Source organism: Strix uralensis, chromosome 5 (assembly GCF_047716275.1).
Source record: "Strix uralensis isolate ZFMK-TIS-50842 chromosome 5, bStrUra1, whole genome shotgun sequence".
NCBI classification, from domain to species: Eukaryota; Metazoa; Chordata; class Aves; order Strigiformes; family Strigidae; genus Strix; species Strix uralensis.
The window spans coordinates 26,507,796-26,534,618 of record NC_133976.1 but is presented as its reverse complement, the minus strand read 5'-3'; the positions used below and the strand labels follow the sequence as shown (position 1 = coordinate 26,534,618).

General features: G+C 42.1%; 1 protein-coding gene across 4 annotated transcripts in view; it reads right to left on the bottom strand.

The window, feature by feature from the left end:
* Positions 1-25,188, bottom strand: part of TSPAN12 (tetraspanin 12) — a 46,957-nt gene extending 21,769 nt beyond the window's left edge. For 2 of the 4 annotated variants that reach the window (XM_074870188.1, XM_074870191.1), the window contains exons 1-4: positions 25,025-25,188; positions 24,471-24,607; positions 10,254-10,336; positions 9,478-9,613 (exon numbers count right to left, since the gene is read on the bottom strand). In XM_074870188.1, coding sequence (XP_074726289.1) covers positions 9,478-9,613; positions 10,254-10,336; positions 24,471-24,536 — 285 coding nt within the window. In that variant the 5' untranslated portion in view covers positions 24,537-24,607; positions 25,025-25,188. Of the gene's footprint in view, positions 1-9,477; positions 9,614-10,253; positions 10,337-12,496; positions 13,002-24,470; positions 24,608-25,000 lie in introns of those variants that run through there. The other 2 variants (XM_074870189.1, XM_074870190.1) reach the window with 2 other exon arrangements.
* Positions 25,189-26,823: the final 1,635 nt, after the last annotated feature.

The window sequence follows — 26,823 nt, the reverse complement described above, 5'->3', positions numbered from 1 at the left end:
CATCTTTTTCCTCCCTCGAACCTTTTGGTTTGCATGTTGCATGATGCCCCTGTTACTGGGATTAGGACCCTCTTTCATCTGTTCTGACAGCTTCCTAGTTAACTACTGTCATCCTAGAAAACCTGAGGAAGACTTCACAGTCTACTGAATGCATCCCTAGAAAACAAATATATCCCATCACACAACATACTCAAAATACTGACTACTTAAGCCCACTTCCAGACAGTGAGAAAGCAAGAGAGCATTCTGTATATGAAAGCAAAGGGCAATGGCAGGCATGGGCTAACAACTTGAGTCAGAAGTTGCAACATGGTGAAGTGAGAGCACGGCAGGTGTTGCAGCTTTTGGAGAATGTGGTTGACAGGACTGTAGAAATCCCTCCCTTTTAGAGGAAGTGTGCCTTTCTTTGAAGGATCAGTGTACGTATTAATGAGTCATCATTCATGTGCTCTGTATTTCATTTAAACATATTTTTTCAAGCTTTACCACTCTCCTCCCAAGCATTTTTCTTTTATCCCAGAAGATATAGAACTTTTTTTTCCCCCTCAGACTCAAGAAAAACCACAACCCTTATGTCAGAGCAAATGAAGAGTAGCTGATCAGCAAGTCCAGCCTCCTCAGACTTGCTGTCTGGCGCTCACACCACCTTCTTGGGCAATGTGGCAAGCGAGGCAAGAAAAGCTCTAGCAGAGAAGGGCAGGGGCTGAAGGAGATTCCAAGGGTAAGGAAGCTGCAGGATGAAACCTCACAGGAATCTCTAAAAGACTGGAGTATATGGTATGTAAAACAAATGCCAGAAGATTTTAAAAGGGTTATGCATAGCAGTTCCCAACGGCTAATAGCGTGTCTTCTTCTGAGACACAAGCCATACAGACATCTGTCTGCACCCTGAGAAACCTCAGATGACCACCACCCCCGGATCACCAATGGGAACCACTCTTTCTGTGCAAAACCTAGTAAGAAGTCCTTCCCCACTCAAAAAGTTATAAGATATAGTTGCCTTTATTTTTGTTACAGATTACAAACTAACAAGGCTATTTTAATGACTAATCTATCTATACTTTTTAAAAATGGAGCAAACACTTATTAAATGGAGTCAGACAAGTTGCATAGAAAACAGAAATCCTGTTTATCCACTCCAGCAGCACAAACTTTCCTCTGCCCACCCCTTCCACCCTCCCCAGCTCCCTCAGCCCTGTCCCAAAGGGATTAACAGTTCATTTGTCATTCTGATTTAAAATTTGGTTTATTTGCTTGACAACGCAGAAATTCGAGACACACAGTCACAACTCAACAAGGAAATGGGCTGAAACCACTAACTTACAACATTAGCTACTGAATGCCATCCACTTCTTCAAAATAAATACATTCCACAGCAAAATGATCAAGTATCTCTATTATTTTAGATCTGCTTTCCCAGATCACAAAATTTTATCAAAATGTCTTAAAGCCTCTGAACTTTGCAAAGTCCAATAGTTGCCACTTTTTCCAAAACCTTTATAACTAATTTTCTGAATAAAAAAAAAAATTTTGATGGAAATGAACATTTTAATTTTCTAAGGTATGCATCCAAGTGCTTTTGATTGACCCCTCTGCTTTTTTAAAAACTAAACAAGATTATTTATGAATAATTAGAACTGTGTTTACAGCCTCAATTCTTCTGTGAGATATCAATGACCTGTTTTAAATTTTTTATTTAACAGTTAATCTTTGCTTATATAAGGAAACAGGTATTACTTTGGAAATAAGCAAATGCACACTTCAGACAATTATTAGGATTTATCTGCTCAAGGTTCAATTACCTCCAGTCAATGAACTCCAAGGAATAAGGGTCGTTGCAAGGTCATGGTAAAGTACTGAACAGGACATAGGTAAAGATAGACATCAGACCATAATTTCCTCACAGCTTACAATATTGCCTTCCCCCTTCTTCCCCCCTTATTTCATAGGATTTAATATTAAAAACTAAAGTCTCCTGTTCTGCACAGGCTTTCAAAACACTGCTCTGTTCATCTCTCTACTACTTCTTTATTTTCTACCACGGAAATTAAACACCATAAAAATTCTTCTCTAGTCAAGAAAATCCTTCTTCCTTTTAAAATAGACCAATTTCAGTGCTGATACACACAATAACTCTGCCTCAGCATGCCCCAAAACACTTCGAACATTCACCATTTTGTGTGAGGAAGTGCTCTTAGATATAAAACCCAAACCGCAGCCCCTGTGCACACAGTAAAGTGCCTCTGTCGTTAATTAGTCAAAAGGACAAGATTGGGCAAGAAAGAGATTAATTTCCCTGACAGGACATCCATTCCATACTCGGTTTGTGGCAACAAGAATGCAGCTGAACCACAGCGTCAAGGCATGCCCCACTGGTGAGGCTGGGCTGTGTTTCAGACAAGACACGGAGGTTTGGCTGGGCTTTGTGGATCTGTTTACTCATTTACTCCTTCCTTGCTCTCAGGGACTCTCCCATTCCCTATTCCTTTCAGCAGAGGAAAAAAAGCTAGGCAAACAAGCAATGAGAAAAGAGGAGCTGGGAAGGACAGAGAGGAAAAAAGCACTATGGCAGCAAGACCACTTACCATCTCAGCAACTCTCTATCTTCTTTTCTCAGTCAAGATGTAGCACCTCTCATTCCCATCCTGCTATCGCTCCCAGCTCTCTAGCCTCAACAACTGCAGTCCCTTGACCCTACTGCCATATCTCTCCCTGTCGTTTCAGTAGCTTGCTGGTACCTGTTTTCAGCCTCCCGTTTCACCAACCTTTCTATTTTCCCTCCTCTGTTCACCAGGGAGTATTACTCCACAGCTCTTTTCAGCTCTGGTGCCATTTCAGTCTCTTCTACTGCACTGGGTATCAATGACTTTCAGGAACTTGGAGGAAGGAAGCAAGATAACAGTGTAACAAGTGGGAATGGGTAAAACAGGAACAAGGAAGATAAAAGGAACAAGGCTTTCTCCAGAAGTTTTGGATCATGAAGCCAGACATGGCAACACCCAGTAAAACCAATACTCAAGACATACATCCCCAAGAACAGACAAAGTAGTCACCCCCATCATCTGAGCCTAAAAGTATAGCATGCAGTGACAAGTGTCTCACAGAAGTCCAGGCAGCATGTTCCATGCTGAAAACATACTGCAACCATAAAATGACTACTGTCAACAGATATTTACCTTTTAACTTAGTATTGTACTGTCTTCCAAAAGGATGAGCAAGTGGCTCTTCACTATTGCAGTTGTACGCAAAAAAAAACCCCAAACATTTCAATTCACAGCATCATTACCGCACTGCCCAACCTTTCTGTCATAAGTCAAAGGCATTTCCCCAAATAGCCCCTCAAGGGGCTGGACAGTTCTTGTTACTCTGAGCCGCTGGATAACTGCACCAGATAGTAACATGCTGTCTCTGCTCTGGTACAACATGGCTGTGCGTTCAAGGCAGCTGCTAAGCACTGGGATGAAGGAAGCAGATCATCACTGTCACCACAGCAAACATCTGGATTCAAGCCAAGCGTTTGCAAGACCTGGACGCTCCCACCAGCTCAATTCCTGTCATGGTCCTCTACCCCAACGCTCTTCCGTCCAGCTGCTCATGCTTGCTGTTTGTTCAGCAAGCAGCACCCTTCATCTCTAAATGCCTCCCAATAACCCATAACGCTAGGCAATTTGTATTTCTCATTTGTAAGCTCCCCCTCCTAGTTAAGGAAATTAGGCATTGTTTCAAAGCACTTGCCTTTGAAAGTCTTTCAAGTACATGCACAGTGCTGTACATTTATGTTGGAGAAGACAAGGTCAACAAAATGCACCTCATGCTTAGGCAGAGGTTGGCACTAGACCACAGGACCAGTGTAGTCCACTCCACTGCGCTGGGAGCCTGGCAGAACGCACCCCTTCCTTCAAAGCCAAGCTGTCATCTGTGATGACACTGTGGCATCACCAACACTGATTTCAAAATCTAACAATTTGTTTGAACCCTAAAAATTCTGATCTGAACAGGAAAGAAGCTTACCCTCTATCCCATTTCAAGGAAAAAAAAGATGTCTAATAATGATTAGTACAGGCAGCTCCAAGCAGTTCACCTTTGAACTGGAAGTTAGAAACAGAAACAAAAAATAGTTCTGTATTTATTTTCTTGAGAAAGTTGTTCATGTCTGAAACTACTGGGGTATAATAAAAATTGGTGAACTTGAAGTGTATTTTCTCTTACAAGTGAAATGTCAAACAAGCAGCACTTCAAAATGCAGGCTAAATGCATATAACCCCTTACTTACCCACCAGCTATCTGAATTTGAGTTTTAGCACAGTACTGGCTTCTCAACAAACTTGTACTACAGTATTATAAACTCGCTTAAGACTGTCTTTCAACAAGGCAGGCAAACTTGTCTTGTGAATCTGTCTTCCTCCTGCTCACACCACATTCATAAATGAGCTGCTGATAAAAGGCACAAAATACAAGAATGAACTCAGTCTCTGTCATGTCTAATTCTAAGCTGCATGGGTTTACACCAAGTATGTCTGTCTGTTAGTTCTTCCCTTTCAATGCTTGGTAGTTAAATAATGAACTACTTCTCTTTGGCAAATAACAATTCCAGTGCCAAATATTAGTACAAGATATTGGAGCAGCTGTGACTATGGTAAGAGTCCACATGGGTCAGAAGAAATATCCTTTATTATTACAGTACAAATAACCTGTATTATGTACTATTGCAGAAATACATGCTGCCACAAAAAAAAAAGACAAAAAATAAACATCGCTAAACGCTCGTGCTAATTCACGCCAACTGTATCCGCAAGTACTGTAGAATAGTTGGTGCTGTAGTACCGTAGAGCAGCTAACATTTCACACAGAGTCAGAGTGCCTTCCAGGAAGACATTAGCAGTTATGATATCTTGCAACATAGCAGACACCCAGATTTAATCACGCCTATCACTTCTGCATCCACATGGACTGAAATGGGTGTACGGTATAGAAGAATCTGCCCCAAGTGGCGATACAGTTGGTAGTTTCTTCTCATTCTTCAGGTGGACTTCACAGAAACCAGTTCCACCAACACTGAATTTAGCTGGCTGAGAACTACCGACATGAAACAGCCACATTCACGTTAGGTTTGTCATGTGTCTAGTTTACCTTTTCAACCAAAACATAGTATCATTTAATTTTTTTTCTCTTTATTTGCCTGCTTTTAAAGAGGAGATCAGTTCAGTTTAATGATGGGTTGTCTGGTTGTGTTTCAACTCAACAGACAATTTAGTCTGCCAAGTTGCAATCTATAACCAGGTTCTGCCATAACTGAATTAACAAGCTGTTTGACCACACAGCAACAGCATCTAACAACATTTAGGAATATTTATTTCTCTGCCAACTTTATGATAAAAATCAGTAAAAGGATTTGCCCTATTGACCATCAAGTATTTCTAACAGTTTTTCCCTTTGTGAAAACATATGCAGACAAATTTGAATCCTGTGCTGTTTGAATGCTGTAATTACAGAAAACTCACAGTTATAAATGCCAGGATTTGCAATGAAAACTCCAGCCAGGAAAATATTTTTCAGTGGGATTTTCATGAAGCTCTTCTTGTCAAGCAACAGAGTTTACTCTTGTTGTTTTAATAAAACAAGAACTTTAAAAAAAAAAAAGTCACATCCCCTTTAGGTTATTATTCTTAAAGGATATATATATGTGTAGAGTTTGTTTTGGTGGTTCTTTTTTTTTTTTTTTCCAGTTAGGCTACGTGCACAACAGACTTCAAAACCAATCCAAAACGTACAGAGCCTCAGAAGAGAAGAGGTAAAGGATGGTTCTGGATTTGAAAAACAATAATTTAAAGAATCTCATTTGAAAAACTGTAAGAAGCACCATAAAACCTGGACTCTAGTTTCTCACCTTTGGACTTTTTATACCTTCAGGTCAGTGACTTGGAGAAGTCTAGATCTTCCAGTTTAGGCTGGCATCACAGCCACTTCTACATGACAACATTGGTCTTTCACGACACACAACAAAATTATATTATAGACACTTAAGGTACACATGGGCTCTTTATACCAACTAGACTTCAGGACTACATATTCTTGGAGCAATTAAAATCAAATAGCTTTAAGATGCCAGTTCTACAAATAATTCAGAGCGTGCACCTCAGAAGACTGAGGTATTATATTTCCTTATTATTAAGCTGTAGTTCAATTTACATTTATGCCTCATGTGAAGCTGGGAAGGTTTCAAGCATTTAATTGCAAGGTAAAATTTCAAAAACAAATTAAAATAATTATGTATTAAAAATATCTAACAGCATAATATATATACTTTATGGTCCTTATGCTTTATTAGATTTTCCAAAAATCCAGTTCAATAAACAACATTAGCACTAGAAATTAGCATGCTGCCAGGAACGTCAAGATTTGTATCCAAATATCTCTGCATGTCATCATTATGGCTGTTCATGTATTTCAAAAAGAAGATTAAAAGCATGATTGAAGAGGTTGTTAATGTTTTACATGAAGGTTCTTTTCTTTTAGTTCATCTGGTTGTACAAAAGCTCATTTTGTTGATCCATCACTTTTCTGATTAGCCTGATGAATGAAGCATTGACTTACGTCTGCATGCTTCTGTGGTATAACACGATTGCATTCATTTAACAATTAATCAAAGACAATGACATACTTAGGAAGATATCATTCAGTTCTGCTTATCAGTTTGCTTAGCAACAAGCAAATTCTCAGGCTCCTGAAAATGAAATATTGCAACATAAAATCATAGAAATGTCTTGCTTTGATTTAGTATAATTTGACTGCCTAAACACACTTTAAATTAATTTATTTCCAGATGGCATTGAAAACTATAAATGATGTCTTCTTTTCACTGGCAGTTTAAATAAACTGAAGGCCAAAACCAGTTTTAAGTGCATTTTCTTTTGAATTAGTTCAGATTTTTTTTAAAGGCTTATACCAAAACCAGTAACTTTTTTCCCAGATACTATGTAGCATTGGTCTACATCATGTAGTTACTTTTGCCTTTTAATTATTTTTAATTCACATTAAAAACTATCACCATTATAAAAAACACTTTATGAAAATAATCTTATAACCTTACCATAAAAACTAAGGGTTAATAAGTTCGCTTTCTTTTAATACTTTCATTATTTATATAAAACAAAAATATGTGCAAAGTCCTTTTAAGGTATGTAAGAAAGATTACTAGATAAATAATTATATGGTATGAAATTACATTAATCCATTATTTTTAAAATGCAAGTGCTCTTAACTAAGTAATATCTTAGAACTTGTTCCCATTGACTTTAATATTGCAAGGTTAAGATCTAGAAGTAAAAAATGCATTACTATTACTATGAAGTATTCAGATTTAAATGAGAGTTTTTCCTAACTATATAGGTTTGAAACAACAATATTCATATTCTATTCAGGTTTAACAAAATATCCAAAAGGATAAACAGCATTTGTCCTCTTCCAACTGAGGAACACTTCTGCTGCAGACCTTCAGCTGGAAATCTCAAATAAAGCTTACTCCAACCCTCTCTAACAAAACAAAGACATTTTAATACAAAACCTCAGTACAATTTCTCAACTGTTTTAGCTGCAGTTAGAATATTTCCTATTAGAGAAAAGCAAAGGTTGCATAAATCTCAGCCAACCTCTCACTCCTTTTTTTGGTCATTCTGTGCAAAATTTGTGAGGTCCAGGTATCATGTACTTAAGCCCGCACAGATCCACAAGAAAAATGCAAGCATATGCACTTGGGAGAACTCAACACACACTACAGTGAAAAAACAGCAGGAGCCCAACTCTACTTGTGTGAGACTCCTGGATATTTTCAAGAGCTGAAGGATTTTACCTGTCCACTTTCTCCTACTGCAATCACGGTAGTCAAGTCTGATACACCTTACACATCCACGGCTCCCACTCTCTCAGGCTTACAGACTGCTTAGAATCCTTATTCTCCTCATGTTAAAAGACAACGCCCAGCTCTGCAAAGGGCTACCAGCTAGACTTCTAAGAAGCTGTCATGGTTTAAACCTGGCCAGCAGACAAACACCATACAGCTGGTCAACCCACCCTCCCCTGCCCCAGGGGATAGGGGAAAGAACTGAAAGAGTAAGGATAAGGACACTCGTAGATCAAGATAAAAACAATTCAATATTTGAAATCAAATATAAATTGAAATACTAATGATAATAATAGTAGCAGGAATAGAATATACAAATGAGTGATGCGCAATGCGACTGCTCACCACCCGCCGACCAATGCACAGCCCACGCCCGGCTACTGATCTCGGAGAGAAAAACCCAAAACCGCAATCCCGGAAGACAGACAGCCCCAACTCCTTGGCCAACCTTCACCTGTATACTGAGCATAACGTTACACGATATGGAATATTCCATTTGCCAGTTTGGGTCCATTGCTTTGGCTCTGCTCCCTCCCAGCTTCTTGCACACCTGCACACTAGCAGGACACGGGAAGCTGAAAAATCCTTAATTTCTTAGCAACAACTAAAAACGTCAGTGTATTATCAACATTCTTTTCATAGCAAATCCCATACTGAATCCAAAACAAAGCACTGTTCTAGCTGCTAAGAAGGAAAATTAGCCCTATCTCAGCCAAAACCAGGACAGAAATATACTGGTACATGGCACTCTTTGATCTCAGTGTTGCCAGTGGTCTAAGTATTCTTAAACTCTAAACCTTTAAAAATTGTGCAAGTTAGATGGGCTTTTTGGTTTTGGGGTGGGGTTTTTTGGTTGGTTGGGTTTTTTTATTGTCCTCAAAATCGCTGACTTCCAAATGAAGAAAAAGGCATTTGGCTTCCTTAACAGACAAAGTCTCATCACAATTAAATTGTACATCAAGCCTTGTCCAGGAGAGGCTATTGCTTTTCAGCTGCTGTTGGCTCAGTTATGTAGCCTCCAAACAAAGGAAAAAGCTAGGTACTTGGAATTTATTTTTAAACTTGCTCACAACCAAATGCAACTGCAAAATTTCACAGCTACGCAAGAGAAGGCAAAGCTTCTGAATACCCTCAGAATTAACTTTCATCAGCTACAAATGCTGTTACTTTACGCACACAATCAACTGTGAGGATAAAGCAAAGTCTAGGTTATTTAGCTACTGCGCAGCCAAGAGTCAAAAGGGTAGCATAAGGGTTTATTTCAGAGCACTCAGACTCACGTTACTATAATTATTAGTACTTAAGAGTTTGAGTTATTTTTCCCTTCAGCAACTTCTCTACTAAATAAAGTGGATTTTTGCAAATGAGACACTGCTTGTCTTTCAGTCACAGCATAATGCAGTCTAGGCAATAAAGTCTTTCCTACTGTGTGCTTTGCAATTACAATTCCTCACCAATATAACTCAACAATGTAATAAAAAATAATCAGTATTTATCTAGTGCTTGTGGATCAAAACTTTTCTTACAATGTTGAAATGAAGCAGAAGTTAGCTGGTTTTAGAGGTTATGAAACGTACCCAGACAAGGAGCAACAGATTTCTTTTCACTGTTCCACAGTAGCCCAGCATTCCAACTATGATGAGGAAACAGCAGACTGCAATCATGACTGGGTGGACCACAGGAAAGTAAGTCAAAATGACAGCCTCCTCCACCCTAAAACCAATCAGAACCATAATCAAAAAAAGGATAATCGCACAAAAATGATACAGAAGAAAAATGTAATACAGCCATTAAAATGAAAACGATGGATTAGCAGACGAGTTTTTTCCAGTGCCTTACACATTTCACAGAAATCTCTTCTACGTGCTCTTAAAGTCAAATGCTGCATTCAGGTACCAGAAAGTAATGCATCATCCAAAATCTCTTTGGAGCAAAGGTGATCTTCCTGCCCTGTACAGTATGTAGCACAATGAGGCCCTGTTCCATCACTAGGGCTCATAAACACTGCTGTAATAAAACTAATGGCATTACTAAATCTCTGGACTGATTAAAGTATTCAAAACTAAACAGTAATATAATATGGCTACATGTTGGCAAAGGGCCAAAAATTGATCCCTGTTAGAAGAAAAAGGCACAGGAATAAAACAAGATTGAATTCATCTTTTCCCTTTCTCTAATTTCAACCAATGCCAGAAATAGTGACAAAAATACACCTTTCAACAAAACAATAATTAGCTCAACTGAAGGCTTCTTAATGCCGAAAGTCCTAATTAGGAAACCTGCCATACAGAATGAACAACATATACTGCAATCAGTCACCCACACAGATTAATAGGTTTAAAGAAGGCTTTACCTCGTTTCTGCGGTTAAAGTGAGAACATTATTCAGGTAATCTCTCATCCAAGCAGAAACACCTAATATGCTGATGGACATCAACTAAAAAGAAAAGATGAAGTTATTTATCATGCGTTTAAAAAAAATTTGCAAGATCATTCATAATTTAAGAAGAGGATCAATCATCAGTAACATCTTTCATGCACTCATTTATCCGAACAGCATACTGTCCCCAGAACCGTACTTCTATATGCTTAGAGTTGGTTTGTTGCCCAAGCATTTATGGAGCCAGTGTTAATAATCTTCTCTTCCAGTATGCACAATTAATGCCTGGCATACCTTCTCTTCCACCAGTGATGCCATTGATGGCTCAAGTCCCACCACTGCACAACGTACCACAGAAACAACAGGGAGGGTTTATGCTGCTAAAATCAGCAACTCTTTCAGGGCTCATATGTGATATCCACCAGTCTGTATGAAACCATGAGGCCATCCTCAGGTACACAGCCACTGAAGAATAATCTGATGCCCTATATGGGATACAATGGTACTGATACACCAACGCAAAGGAGGGATTTATCTTGGAGTTAAATTTAGAAGAATACGATTCTCTCGCTCATTCAGATAAAGTCACCACCTCAGCAGACCTGGATTTTTGTCACCTGATGCCATCATGCACTCCAGCACACCTGGGATCTACCAATAGAAGCTGTGGCCTCCGATTTTCTTGAGAAGCCAAATCCAAACGATGTGGTGAGAACATACCCGCCACATGGTGGTGACAGCATCAGCTCTTCTGCTGCTGTAGCACAGGTACTGCTAGAGGAAAAGGCACTCTTCACAGCACATGTCAATGCATTTTGCACTGGGCTAGGTAAGTCGGTATGCCCTCCTCCAGGAGGAGGGCTCACATAACAGCTGCAGCCATCCCCACCTTCGTGCATGCTCTCCGGCCCCAGGAGCAATCCATCTCCTCCTGCACGCATGGGACAGACAGAGCACTGCTCCCCAAACAGAAGGTGAGAGGTGCAGCTATAAACTCCTTCAAGGAGAGGTGGGAACACTGAGCTTTTCTCAAAACGGAGCAAAGTTAAGGTTACTAATGCCACTGCTTACTTCTCAAACCATTTCAGGGAATTCAGCCAGTTTATTACATCCAAAGGCGAATTTTGGAATATCAATCTCACATGGGCACCTAAGCCTGAACCACAGCTCAGGGGCCGAACCTGGCAGACTCAGGACTTCAGAAGCACCACTGTCTAGCTGAGGGAGGGAGACTTAAGCATGCTGGCTCTCCTGAATACTACTGTTTTCATGCATTGTATAGATGTATTGCCAGGAAACCTCAGCATTATACTAACAGCTTCTTAAATCAGCGAGAAGTGCTAATCTTCCACTGCCTTCAACAGCTCGCTTCCCACACGCCCTCATATTTCCCCAAAGTTGTTATGAAGAACAAGTTAACTGGTTCAAACCTAACATGTAAGAGAAGTCACTCTGTGTCCTTACTGGCTCCTTTGCCTGCGGCACATCCACAGCAGGCTACTTCTGCCTTTAAAATTTCACACGAAGTCCCAGTGGCTACCCCACAGCTTTCTCCTGCTTTTTAAAACTGATGCACAAAATACAGTCACTGCCTTGGTTCTGGGTGATGCCAGCAAGAGCCCTGGGCGTTTGACATGCTGCAAGCATAGTCCTGAAAGCTAGTGCATGCTACAAGTCTACTATGTAGATGCATGTCCTTTACGCTCTGTGGGATCCATTTTGGCTGGTGGAAGAGTAGGAGTAAAAAGCATTTTGTGTTGTGTTATTTACAGGAAGCTGCAGGAGCAAGGAAAAGAAGATGACTAGAATCTCCTCCTAGATAAACTCAACAACAGCTACCTCCTTAGAAGAAAGCATCAGGCAAATATGCCACACAACTAATAAAAAACATGTTTCTAACACAAAGAGAGGTAAAAAAGACTACAAGCAGACAGCCTACTTTTTTATGGTCAAAAAGCAACAGAAAACATTTTCAGCCCTCCACATCTCCCTGCAAAGCCTGCTGATACACACAAAGAAAGCGTTAGCTTGCACTTCCACCCTGTTTATAGCAAAACATTTAAGACACATTTGGTTACTTTGCTTTACAGCAGTGGTGCTTAGGAATGAGAAGTCCATCAAAACCACACTCCTCAGCAACTTTTAATAAGATGGTTCTGCTACAAAAACTGTACCAGAAAAATGTTCACTTGCTAGATAATATTCTTCCACCCATACCAGACTGGCAGACTGCCTAGCCGCTGCTCTCCATTAGGAACTTGCAGGCTGCGCTCATCTTCCTTCAGCATGCAGTGATACATTCCCATGCAGCAATGAGACAAGGTGGATTCCTTGGAAGAAGGCAAGAGATCACTTCTTCAGCAGAGGTAAGATTTGGCAGGCAGAAGAGTCATCACAAGAACTGAAGCCTGCAGGTTATTCAGAGACAACAGAGATCACAGAGCAACCACCTAAAAGGCAGAGGGGACAGAAAGGACTTCCTAGAGACCAAAAGATATGAGCAGAGTCCTGCCACTGAGAGAATCATTCAGTTAGCTACAAGACTCGCCTACAAAGGCAAATCAGGAAGGACAAGTTTTACTTCTGCTGTCTGCCAAAGTTGAGTTTTCTCTACTGAGATATGTATTTTTACCCACATAAAATCAGCAAGGGGAAAGTCCAGGCAGATACATCTCCAAGCTGTGGCCAACACATGGGCCACATGACTTCTACAGAAACATTTAATGACCATATCATGGAACATGACTGTTTTCACTTACCACGAACAGCAGCTGGAAGAAAAGGACTGCTTCCCTTCACCTAGGAAACATAACCTTCACCAGTAATGTAACTACATGAACACTATTTCAGTTCATAAGAACAAGCTCTCTATGAAAGGTCTCTCACTTCATTCAAAAAGCTTTTAGCCATTTAGGTCCCCCTGGCTGTTCTCCTTCACTGTTAAATAGCTAACAGCCAATTCCTACTGTTTCTGGCTGGACGTTAAATTACATGCAAGAAAATTCCCTCTGTAACCCCTGATAGCCAGGCTACAGCTCACCTGCTCACCTATCCTGAATGATCTCACCACCATTAACTCCTTCAGGTGTTACTGTCTTCTGCTACGCTTACAATTCACATACAATATCAATGCAAGAGCTAGCTCAGCATTACTCTGAAAACGTATACACACAATGCCTTACCTCACTGCTACACAGGTGTTACACACAGATTACCTGTGCAACACCCTGCTGCCAGGCAGTGAAATTTCTTGGGAGGCACCTTATTTTGAAGAAAGTCCAAAGTGAATTATTACTCCAAATGACCTGAAAGACAGAGTGCTGTGACACAATGGATTCACATCCACGGAAGTCAGTAACACTGTCAAACAGGGGCAGCATAAAGACATGGCTCAGAAGAAAAATAGGCAAATACTCAAGAAGCTCCTCTTGAACAAAGAGGCCCATGGAAGAGCAAATCGCAATAACTTGAAAAAGCAATTCAGCAATAGGTTGATTACAAAAGGTATATTTTACTGCACATAACCCAGCAAATGCTTGGTAGCTCTTCACTAGCAAAGGGAAGCACTGGTATCCCTTCTGATCAGAAAAAAGTGAGCCTCTGGGCAGAAACACCCCACAGGATAAAAGATGCGTTTGCAACACCAGACTGCCCTGCGTAATAATGACTGATGTTTAGTGACAAAAGATTATCAAACATTAACTCACACCCTGATCAACTGACTTGCTCACCTGCTCCACAGCCACTGGGGAATCACAAGGAGAACACAACACACACTCACCAGACCTCCACAGCCTCCTGCTTATGACTCAACATCTGTATGTGCTGCCCTGTAAGAGTGCTAAACATCCTCAAGTGCCAACTGACATCAAGGAGGCTCCAGGCACCCACCACTTCACACCACCTACGGCAGAGGCAGAACCTCACCAGCAGCACAGGAATTAAGCTAACTCCAGCGGTATAACTCAGCCCATGAGCTCAGTAGGCAGGAACAATAACAACCTCCCCGAAAACCTTGGTGTGCATCCAAACCTAGCATCAAAGAACTGCAGTCACACCGCTGCAGTTCACTGCCACGTGATTTTCAAGGAGTCATGGGCAGGGGCAAGGTCCTGATTACAGTTTTTCTTGGTTCATTTGGAGGACGGAAAAAAAGGCAGCCTTAAAAAACTGGCAGCCCCTACTTCAGCCATTGTTTTGTAACTAATTTAGATGTAAAATACAGTTAGAAATCTGTATCAAGCAATCAGATGAAAGGACACAACTTCATATAAAATAAAACTACCAAGATAATTCTCACCACAACAGCAGTTACATCATTTCACCAAAAAGTTTCCATCCAAGCTTCTCTGATGACAGCCAGTCTGCTGTGCTGTAAACATAACATGATTGTAGGCAGTAAAACATGTTTATTTGTTGCAGCTGACTGAACAAGTCACTATGGGGTTCATTCTCAACTGTCACAGTATGTTATATAGATAGCCATCAACATGACACTGAAGAGTTTACAAAACTGCCTGCTGTCATACTCTATTTTAAATATATTTTCACACTGATTAAACAAAGGTAATAAATTATATTTTTATATACAAGCAATATGCAGATCACACAATAATATACTAAATTTCCAAACTAAGTTATAACAAAGTTCTTAAAGCTACTAGAGCTTTCTCAGACAACTGAATTACAATATCCAACAATGGACTCAAACTATTAGGAGTGGTCATTTCCAAGAATAGTTTAAATTGTCTTTGGAACTCTTTTACATAAATTATGCATCAAAATGAAAATATCAAATCATCTTTTATTCATGAAGTATATATTTTAAGCCCTTACTGTGACAGTCCTACTCACAATGTCTTTGAGGCCATACCTAAACTGGAAAATAAATCTGCATTTTCAATTAATAAATGAACATGGATTTCTGTCTTTGAGGGAGTAAGCCCAATTGCTGTCACTATGTGCACACCTGTTTTCGTTCTTTCATCATTTTTTTTTATTCAAGCATTCTAACACCTTAATTTTTGACAATGGAATTTGCTGTGTTCAAATTTAAGAGGGGTTTTTTTTCATTATTAAATTGGAGTAAATATTAAAAGTATCTTCCATATTAAAAATCATACACTGTTCTTTTTATTCTAACAGATGAGGTAAACAACTTCAGGCCATGCTCCAGTACCCGTACAAAATGCTGACTAGCAACACTACAGAGCAATTGACTTTGCAGAAAAAGGTTTCCAGCTCCAACAAAATTACTTTCAAGATAGGACAACATTCATCAGAATATGTCCTTTAATTTTAGTAAAGAAATAAACCTTGACAAAATTTTCCACTTAAAATTGATTCGGGTAACCTGAACTGTGACTTACCAAAGGCAGGGGAGGATAAATCACTACAAGGTCATGAACAGAGCATGCTGCAATGCTTTCACTGGATTTTCACAATTAGGTTCAATATTCAGATCATTGAACAAACACAGATGACTCAGGTCCCTGGATAAACAGAGGACTACATTTTTTTAGGATGAAGGGATGTAAGGGCAGGGGAGAGCAGGGCAAGAGATCTTGTTTTTCTGTGTTACCTAGAAAAAGCATTTAAATGTTTAGAGAAAGAAGGGTGGCCTATAAAAAAGGAAATTCCCCTATTCCCCACTAAGGCATCTTTTATTCTACAGACATGCCAACATTTAGTTTTAGCTAAGCTTCCTACACAAGGTTATGCCTTGGTCCCCTCCCACCTGCAAACAGCTGAAGCATGTACTTCTTTGCACTTTGAATCTGGGTTTGCTTGCACAGCTGCAACAGTGAGTTAACAACCTGCTCAGGGTTTGGCATGGGCTGGACTTCCACACTTCGTGAAGAGGCAACTGCTGGAGCACTGACAGGCTGCTAACAGATTACCCTCCTGTAGGATGCAAGCAAGTTTTTCAGTCATATAGCAGCACAGCATAAAGAACAAAGAGCCCAAATATGCAAACGGGTTGAGGTACAGCTCATCTATCAGCCAGTTCTACTGAGTGTCAGAGCCACATACCAGCTTCTGGGCTGTGTAGCACAACAGTACATTAGAAGCAAAGAGGGATACAAAAGTGCATATATTTCTGCATCCATCCTCTCTGTGACTACATAAGCACTGCATTTCTTGCTAAGAGATGATTTGTGACACTCTTCCCTCAAAAGTAAGCATCTCACTGTCAGGGGACCTCTTGCCTTTGGGGAGGCAATGCATGCGCTGCTGATGGTGGGTAATTTGTGGCAATGCTCAGAGCCCAAGTGTCCAGATCCGTATCACAAGGCACACACCACCGTCAATACGATATATTTTCACATATACACAATATACCCTTCATTCTGTTTCTGTAAGACCTTGCTTTTGTTCACAGGCAGTAGTCAACCTCACAGATGGCAGGCAAATTATTTTTAAACCCAGGGCATATAACTGGAAGACTGATATGAGAAAAGGGTATGTATTTCCTGTGGTCACAGGACCTACATATCAGCTCATTGTGGCTACACCACTTTCCTGTTTTACACATGAACACCTATGAGCACATGAAGATTACTAAAATAAGCCTGCATTTTTAATTAAATCACACATTCCTATAAAATCACATGAAATTTACCTTGGGAAACAGCTACAAGAGATTAAAAAATCTTTATTATTCCTATGACCCCTTGCCTAGTGTCTACCACAGACTCTTGATATGATGGAAGATCTTCAAGGTACAGAAGCAGCGCCTGAAGATTTGTGAATAACTGGGTACTTATCTTCTACAGAAAGAGATGTGAATTTAAAGAAAAAAAATGCAAGGCCAGGTGGACCTTCCCAGTTTTGCTAGAGATCATGGCTTACTGGTATGACCAGTTCCCCTTGAGCTACTGGTTCAAATCCAGTCAGCACAGGTTTATCCTCAAGATAGGTGCAGTGAGCTCCACACAGTTAATCATGAGGATTACCCCAAAAATGTTTGTGGTCTCACTGATTTCTGAATGTTAGTTAAGCATATTAATGTTATTTCTAACATTAGGATGGGTCTTATCTTTTCCTTTCCATCATCACATCAATTCACTCTCTTTTTCAGAACCATTTCACAGACAATCACCTACCACTTCACTGTTGACACGTCACATGGGGTGAGCCATGTCACTTACGAAGATGCACATGGGATAAAGGGTTATATAGAAGCAGATACAAAGTTGACTTATGGCTGAACTCTACTTTGTTAGGACATGGTCTGGTAATGTAATAATGTTATATAAATAATGCAGCCTAAAGACACCAAAAAGGAAAAGATTTCTCAAAGAGCAGAATTAAAAGTATTTCTGGTCCTTTAAAACTCCTTCTATAGCTTGCTCTGCTGAGTGCATTCCTTTAAAAGACACTGTATTCCCACAGAAGCTGGAGTTATTCATGCATGGCTTTTAGGTATTTTCTTTATAAAAGAATGCTAAGAAAATCAGGTTTCAATTATGCACGTCTACACCGCAGTCTCTAAAATCAGAGTATATTAGCCTAGAATGAACCCCATGTTTACACTGCTATACATACCCAGCCAGGCAGCATTCATTCCAATGGGTATTACTAGTCACTTTTAAATGCCTTAAAAACTTGACCCTAACTCTATTCGTTCCAAGTATCTACAAATCCCACTGATGTGAGTGGAAGCTGGAAAGCAGCAGAAATACAACCTCTATGCAGAATGTCGTTCCAGGGAAGGGAGGATAGACTGATTTCTTTCTCATGTCACAGTAGACTTGAAAAATGAAACAAAAAAATTACAAGATACAACACATACATTTGAGGTTGGAAAAAGAACAAAACACAATACCACTGCTTCCAACCACCCTTAGTGCTTCCTTGCACAACGCTAATACTCCCTTGGGCTGAGTTGTCAGGTGTACACATAGCCAAAACTAGAAGATTTAAGCATGCAAAGTATTCAAAACAAAATGGAAAGTAACTTGAAGCTTGCTCCTGTTATTTTACGTGATTTTTTTGTTCACGAGCAGAAATTCAAGATAGATGCAAAACCATTTCCACTGTCTGCCAGGAGAGTTTATTGGCTGCAACCACACAGTCAAAATTAGATGGCACTGCTACATATGTGAAGGAAACCTTAGGCACTGCTCAACAGAAACAGCATAGCCCCAAGCAGAAAAATCTCACAATGTAAAGGATGTGGCAACATTCCTGGCTTGGCTCAAACATCCACTGACACTATTAATCAACCGTTAAGGGATCCTTACCACCTATGACAGTGTCATCTGCAACTTACAACCTTGATTTGCCCAAGCCACTACAGTACAGTCATCCTCAATTACAAGCAACACAACAGCAGCTGCTCCTCCTTTCCACTTTATAAACTCACCAGGGGAAGAAAAAAAAAAAAAAAAAAAGAAAAGCTGGCAGTTTTCTCAAGACAGAAAGTCTATACAGACTTTTTCCTCCATGTTAGCGATATTTTGGTTTTTTTTTTTTTTTAAACGAGAAAATTGGCAAAAAATTGTGCTGATTTTACTTGCATCTACTATCCCAACCCCTAGGAGCCCCCTTGTTATGCCTGTGCCATTATTACCATCTGGCCATGTTCTGCAACTGAACGTCTCCCTCGCACAAACACTTGCAAGGTGGTTTAATTGTGAAAGAGACCGCAGCAAAGTACAGATGAATAATGACAAGATCACAAAATCTGATGAGGAGGATTTCTGTGAGGACAAGTTATACAGTGTTCAAAATGAATGAAGATGCTCATGTTACATCCATGACTGCTACTGAGCTGGAACAGTGTCAGGAGTTTGCTGATACAGAAATGCCCCACTGGAAGGAAAGACTCCATAGTCTCATAAACTGCATAAATATGTTTTTAGAACTATCAAAACTAAATTTCTCCAAGTCCTGACATATGCTATCTAGAGACAATGAAGATCAGCATTGCCACTAAGAACAGAGAAATAGGAAGAGGTAGAAGCATGTCTTCTCTTAAGCACCACTAAGATAATCTGCTTAGTGCATTAAGTCTTGACTACAAAACATCCAATCATGCATTTTGGAGGTCTCTTCTATTTATTAGGCTGTCCAGAATGTAATATGCTGCAAATAGCAGTGTTACAGAGTGTAAGATGAGAAACCTGTAGAAATCAATTTGGGTCTTAGTCTCTGTATCGGGTCTGGCTGAGCCAGAATTGGTTTTCCCCTATAGCAGCCCTCATGGTGCTGTGTTTTATGCTGGGAGCTGGCAGGGTGTTGATAGCACACTGGTGTTGTGGCTACTGCTGAGTAGTGCTTACACAGCACCAAGGCTCTTTCTGACATTTCCCCCCCCACAGTGGGACAGGGTGGGCAAGATCTTGGGAGGGGACACAACCAGGACAGCTGACCCGAACTGACCAAAGGGATATTCCATACCATATGACGTCTGCTCAGTATAAAGCTGGGAGAAAGGAGGAAGGGGGTGGGGTCACCCTTGGTCCTCCGAGGCAACCACTACGGGTATCGGAGCCCTGCTTCCTGAGAAGGCCCAACATCGCCTGTTAATGGGAGTAGAGAATAAATCTGTTTTCTTTTTTTGCTTCCGCGCGCGGACCTTTGCTTCGCTTTGCTTATATTAAAACTGCTGTTGTTTTACCCACAAGGGTTGTTTTGTTTTCCTATCTTATTTTCTTTCCCTTCTTTGCCCTATTGAGAAAAAAAGGGGAAAGGGGGGGGAAGTGATAGAGCGACTTGGTGGGTACCTGGCATTTAGCCAAGGTCAAACCACCACAGTCTCATAAATTCCTTTAAGAAGAGATGCTCATTTATACATGAGGATGGCAGAAGAATGAAAACAGAAGTTAACTGCAGGATTTAGTCTGAAGGATATTGCTTGTCCAGGGCACTGTCATAAAAACCTTTATGAAATTAGAAGATAGAGGAGGTCCTGAAACTGCAAATCCCACTGCTCTGAAAGAGACATCTTGCAGTCAGATGCATGATTCAATTGACCTGATGATACCTTCCAGGAGGGTACCATCAGGTCTATTACCATATTCAGTCACTTAATCAACAACAATTAGAGTACTGACAACAGATTTATTCCTACCTCAGAAGAAAATCTTTCAAGATCTGCTGCAAGTTGCAGCTCCAAAAGTGCCAATCCATTCACATCTACGAAACCAGTGGTTTTGGAGCAGTAAAGGCAGTACATTTATTGGTCCATTATCAAAACGGGATGAAGCACTAACACAGAGCCCTGGGCTTGCTTATGAATTATTTACAGCTAAGTAGCTTTCAGGCCGAAAATGACAAAAAGCATAACAAACAACACTGCCTGTCTCTCACACACACACAGGTACATCACCATTCCACATCACAGCCCAGTAAAAAAAGTTTCTTTACAAATAGACAGCACACAGCTGGACACTTATGAGCAATGCTCTAGAGAAGCTCTAAGTATGGCATCAGAGTGACTGATAAAGTTCTCTCACTTCTCCGCTTCTGCAGGCTCTGATAGCAACCAAATTATGAAGACACCAGCGTGTTGCAGCAACCATCCACATCTTAAGTTTTTCAGCAATACTGATGGTCAGATTACCAAGTTCTGTTACGCGTAACATCTTCTTAAGGAGCTTCACGTGCGCTAGTCTGCCCTTACCAGGGTGGCAATGACAAATGCTGGAGTCCATCATACACATGCTGGGACAGTTGCACACAGGACATGCCTGAAGCTTAATTTAGATCTTCCCTTCTAAGAGGCTGACAATCAGACCATACCAGACAGTGACTACTGGCTCTTGCAGTTTTGGCAGGCCTTCAAAAGCTTCAAGCTCCCAACTTGGAGAAAGCAATCTTGCACAACACGTGGTTAGACCAACTGCTGGAAACCACCACAATGAAACAGAGAGAGAACATCACCCTATTCCAACCAGGGCCCTCAATCAAACTATGGTTTTAAGAAGTCAACACATGCTGTTTGCACATCCTCACTGTTTTCAGCCAAACACTAATAACTGACACAGCCACTGGGCACATTATCAACAGGTTTGAAGTCATTTGGAGGCAGTGGCCCTTGGGAAGGAAGGAAGCATGAGAGAGTATAAAACCCCTCCAAGATCGAGCTTAAAGAGAATCACACGTACACGTCCCAAATAGGGAGGTCTGTACAGACCCTGAAATCATGGCATCACTCTTGTCTTTACGCACTGGGACAGAACCCACCATGCTCAGGAGGAACACGGCTGTACAGGGGCTGATCTAAACTTCCTGACATCCAGTCCATAACCTGGGCTGGTATTTATCCAAGAATAACATAAGCAACAGGCAAGCTAAAGCTTTCCAAACGGAAGGAAGAGAAGCAATATGGGGAAAATCACAGCTCCCATGCCCATACCAGTGGGTAAGCACCTACTGCCTGGGGAACTTTTCATGAGAAAACTCTGCCACATGGGTCATGCTCTGACAGAAAAGGCAGTGGCAAAACTCCCACTGAGCCCAACAGGAGAAAATTCAAGCTCTGACAGAGAAGATATGGCAGATTTCACTACTACAAGCAGCAAGTAGCAGATTTGTATTTTGCACATCTGAACAGGACCAGATAGGAAGCAGAAAGAGTTCGGTGGGGTTATTTGGAGGGGGGGTGGGGGGTGGTGTTGTGGTTTTGTTGGTTTGGTTTGGTTGTTTGGTTGTTTTTTTTACACACACATTCCTCAAAAAAAAAGTCTGATGTAACTGCAATACCCACCCACCACACATACTATTTTTTACCACACAATTCTGGCAGACTCAGGGTTTTTTTGCTTATTTATTTGTTTTGAACCAAACCGTTACATTCATCTGCTTTGTAAAATGCAGAGAACTCCAAACAGACCGGCCATTTTTTCATTTAAGTTCCAACACCTTTAATTTTATACACATTATGGAACACAGCTTTATTCTTTGCAAAATCTGTGGTGCAAGTCATCTCCCATACTGGCATTTATGATTTAATTACATATTCGATGCTTCACTACTATACAGATGTCACTTAGCTGCTTGGGTGTAATTTCCAGTGTCCTGGCCTCAGTTATAAAGATTAATTACAGACATTTTTTATAGTTTGGAGACAAGCATGAGAAGTTACCATACTCATACCACAACAGACTCAAAAGATACTTTTTCCTATACGATTAGGGAAAAAAAAAAAAAAAACAAGCAAACAACAAAAACCCACACTCTCTAGTTGAGGGTGATCTGAGACATCATTATTTAAAGGACAATAAAATCTAAAGAATGAGAAATAATTTCTAGCCATGAATGCTTTAAACCAAATCGAGACATGAATTAAGAATAGCCAAAGTTTTAACAGCAGCACTGTATTACAGATGTAGTTAGTGCTGTTTCACTGCCAAGCTCAAAGGTGCTGTGCAGCTCCACACCTGAGGTCCACAACAGAAACACATGAACAAAACAATGAAAAAAAGTAGGAAGGAGCAATCTGACATAGAAGGAACTTAAAATTTGAGCAAAGAGGACAGATGCATTTAAATCTCACAGGTGAGACCCTGATCTCCCTAGAGAGGAACTGTAACACAAGGCACTAGTTCCCTCCAAAGATACGGGCTTTCCCATGCAAAAAAAAGTATCTCAGGACTGAGAAATGAAGCACACAGTTCCAGCATCAAGGCCCCGATCACCACACAACAGATCAACTGACATAGTGTGAGGGTATAACCTCATTTGTAACCTAGGTACCGCCTAAATGGCTACTTCAACTATGAAAAACTGTCGCTGAATAATAAATCTGGTGGGATACAGCAGGCAATGATCATGGAGATCAAGGGAAAAGAGCAAAGTTTAAGGGGACAGAGACAGTGGTGAGTTAAGGTGTGAATGGGAACTGATGAGGACAGCTCAAGGCGGAATCATAGAAACCAGAGGAAAGCAGCAACAGGCAAACGGCAAGACAGGATGTTTTCAACCATGTGGATGTCCATTCACTCAATTAACAGCATATGTGTAAAAATACAAAGTTGAACTCAGGTCAGCTGAACCCAGGCAACCTTCATCTTAAAAGAAAATTTTAGATTTTGTACAGTATCCAATGAAAACCATGTATGATGTGAAAAACAAACACACATTCCTTTTTTAAAAGAAGATTTCCTCATCTCCTATTAAAGGGCTTTATTCTTACATGCACTACAGAAATAACTTATTTTTCACCTCTATTAAACATAATATACAAAGATACATACCTTTAACAGATTTTCAGATCACTTGCATTATATAAAAAGTACCATTCTGTACCAAATGCGGCTTTCTCTCTTGTTGATATTCTGATCTCCACTTAATTTTCAGTAATCATGGGACTTCAATTCCATTTTAAACTAAGCTTGGTCTCACCCCATGTATTACCCCTGCATCATTCAAGTCTACAGCACTTCAGGACTCGGCCATTGTGAACAGTTGTGGGATGTCACACCTTGTGCCCTTTCGCTCCCTTACACTTATCCAGCATAAACGTCCACTATTCAGGTGAAGCAGATTTCATTTGGTGCAAGGGAGTGAGGACTCTCAGCAGTCTCCACTGTGTTGTTTGTCCAGAGCTGTGAAACTTTAGGAGCAAGTGCTGATCACACCCACTTGTGCTGAAGAGTGAGAAACCCTGCTGCTATAAATACAGCTTTGACTGAAATGCTGAAAACAAAAGAAATAAATCACCCCAGGCCTTGCCTGCCAGTTAGGATGTGGCCACTGAAAGCACAAAAAAAGACTCTGGGCAAGGCCTCTGCAGAGCAGCTGACTGCTCAGATACCTGTGAGAGCTTGGAGTTCAGCTCAGGTCACGGGATGCTCTGAAACTCATCCAGTCAGGAAGCCACAGCACCCGTGAATTATTCCCTCTGTACATATTATAGGTGCACAGATTCACACGTGTATTTATAACACTAGGTTAATCCCAAATCTAATTTTACTTCCCACTAGTTTCCAAACGCTTCTTTTCCTTTTTTTTTCTTTGCCCCCAGGGATCAGGATTCCCTTATGGGAACTGCCTGGCACAGGGCGTACACCAAGAGCTCCGAGGCGGGCAACTTCTAGCCCTCCACCAAGCGCGGGGAGCCCCGCGGCCGGGGCGGCCGTGCCTGCCGCGCCGCCCGTCACCCGCCGCGTCAGGTCGCCACCTGCTCGGGCGGCGGCAGGAGCCGAGCCCGGCCCGGCCCGGCCCGCGTCGCTCCACTCACCCAGAAGAGGAGGTTGAGGGCGTAGAGCAGGCAGCGCAGGCACTTCACCGAGTCTTCCCTGGCCATGGCGAGCCCCCGCGGGAGACAGCCCCATCCTCTCACCACATCCTCCCTCCCGAGGCCGGGCCGCCAGCGCCCTGCAGGGGAAAGGGTGGAGAGGGGCGAGTCCCCCTTGCCGAGGAACCAGCGCGCAGGTGGAGGCGGCGGAGCCGAGCCGAGGGGCGGCCCTGGACCGGCCGCGCCCGGGCGCGAGCGGCCCAGCCCCGTGGGGACCCCCCGCAGCGCCCACTGGTCTCCCACCCCCGGCAGCCTCCCTTCTTCTCCCGTCCCGCCCGTCGCTCCCGGAGATACTGATGGGCGAGTTTTAATAAGAATAACATAACCGTGGGAAGGAGAGAAGCCGCGGGCTGCCCCAGGAGCAGAGCGGGGCTGAGGGCAGCGGAGGCACGGCCCGGGGGCGCCGGCTCCCTCCCCGCCCGGGAGGGACGCGCTGCCCCGGGGAGGGCGGCCGGGGGACAGCGACCACTTACCGCCCGGGCGCCCCCCTCACTCACTTGCTCCGCCGAGGACTCATCGGGACGGGGCGAGGCAGCGCGGCACGGAGCCCATGCCCGGCAGTGCGGGCGCGGAGGGCAAGGTCCCGGCGGCCGCCCCCGCCCGGAGCGCTCCGCCGAGCCCGGCGGCGGCCAGAGACACCGACACCGCCGCGCATGCGCGGCCGCCCGCGCCCGCCGCCCGCCGGGTCCTAGCGCCGCCGCCGCCGCTGCGCTTCCCGCCCCGTCAGGGCCTGCGGGGCCCGAGCCCCTGAGGTTCGGAGCAGGGCAGTGGCGGTTTTCCGAGCGCTTGCCCAGTGTGGAGACCTACCCGCGGGGCTGCCTGGAGTCGGCAGCCCGGGCCGCGGGCGAATTTCCCTGGGAGAGACGGCGGGTTTGCTCCAGGGGAGCTGCGCCCGCCTGGGTGGGTTTGGCGCTCGGCCTCTGGGGCAAAGCCCGAAGGGGCAACCCCAGCAGTGCGTTCCCCGCTGACAGGCACTCATGCTCGGAACCCCGGTTGTAGCGGGGCTTGGGGGCTGGTTTGCTTTTAACCTTCAGGGGAGATGTTAAGCAACGGGCTCAGACGAGCTGAAGTACACGAAACCCCCCTCTTGCGGCACGTTGGCCCAGAGTGGCAAGTACCTCAAAAAACATGGGGGCTGTTTGCAAGATTTTACGGGCATTTCGCAAGGTTTCAGCACTGTTGCGTCGGAAATTAAACCCTGCTGACATCGAACCCGAATTTGGTCGTTAGCAGCCCCGGCACCGGCTCCCTACTGCTATGCGGCAAATTTAGAAGCGCAACCATATTGGAGCTAAATTATTCCAGAAACCGGCAAAATCTCCTGTTACTATTTTGGCAAAATGGCCAATGATTTGCCCCATACTGTGCATAGTAGTTACAGATGCCACAACTAAGCTGAAAAAGTCACCCTGTCTCTGAATCTGTGCAAGTGTGCGTGCATCTGGTGATTAGGGTGGTTATTTCCTACTGACATCTGTATTGTTTCAATATACATATATATATCTCCAAATTTCAGAAGGAAGAGTTATAGTTTAAAACATAAAGTTATATGCAGATTAGCAAAGAATTTTCCAGGAATACATATAAAGGCATCGCAAAAAATTAGAAGAAACTGCACTGATAAATGTTTCTGAACTGGAAGAGGAAAATGATCTTCAGTACATGTTATATAAAGACTGTTTTAACAACTGCTAGTGAAAGCTGAGAAAGAAGAAAAAGGATATAATGGATGAAATCTAGCTCTTGTGAGGCCAAAGAAAAATCTGTTTCTTGAAGCACTAGAAACGGTGACTTTAAAAAAACACAAACTCCAGAAATTCAAATGCTTATCAGTGAGGCTGCTGGTGGGATTTCCCTTCAGCTGTAATTTCCATGATTTCATGCCATCAGTAATGAATCAGGGCAGACAGACTCTTCAGGTGTATTTATCCCTCCTTAAAAAGAAAGTAAAATGGACGTGGATGGACATGCAACAGGGATTTTATGCCAAATTTATAGATGTGAAAATCATAGTAAAGTTGAAAGTACTCAAGAATGTTGCAGAAATGGGGTGTGTGAAGATTTTTCTTCCTTGAAACTTGCTAAGCTTTAACTGCCATTTGGACCTCTTTTCTGAAATCAAGCGCCCCTCCAGGAAGCGTAGTACGCCGCATTTCTAATTATCAGTGAATATTGCTAATTCCATACCTAAATAAGGCAAACTGAGCTAAGATAGATACTGTTAAAAAGTGCCATTGTACATTCATTGTGCTGTTTACATACCATTCATTCCTCTTAGTACTGAAGACTTCACATG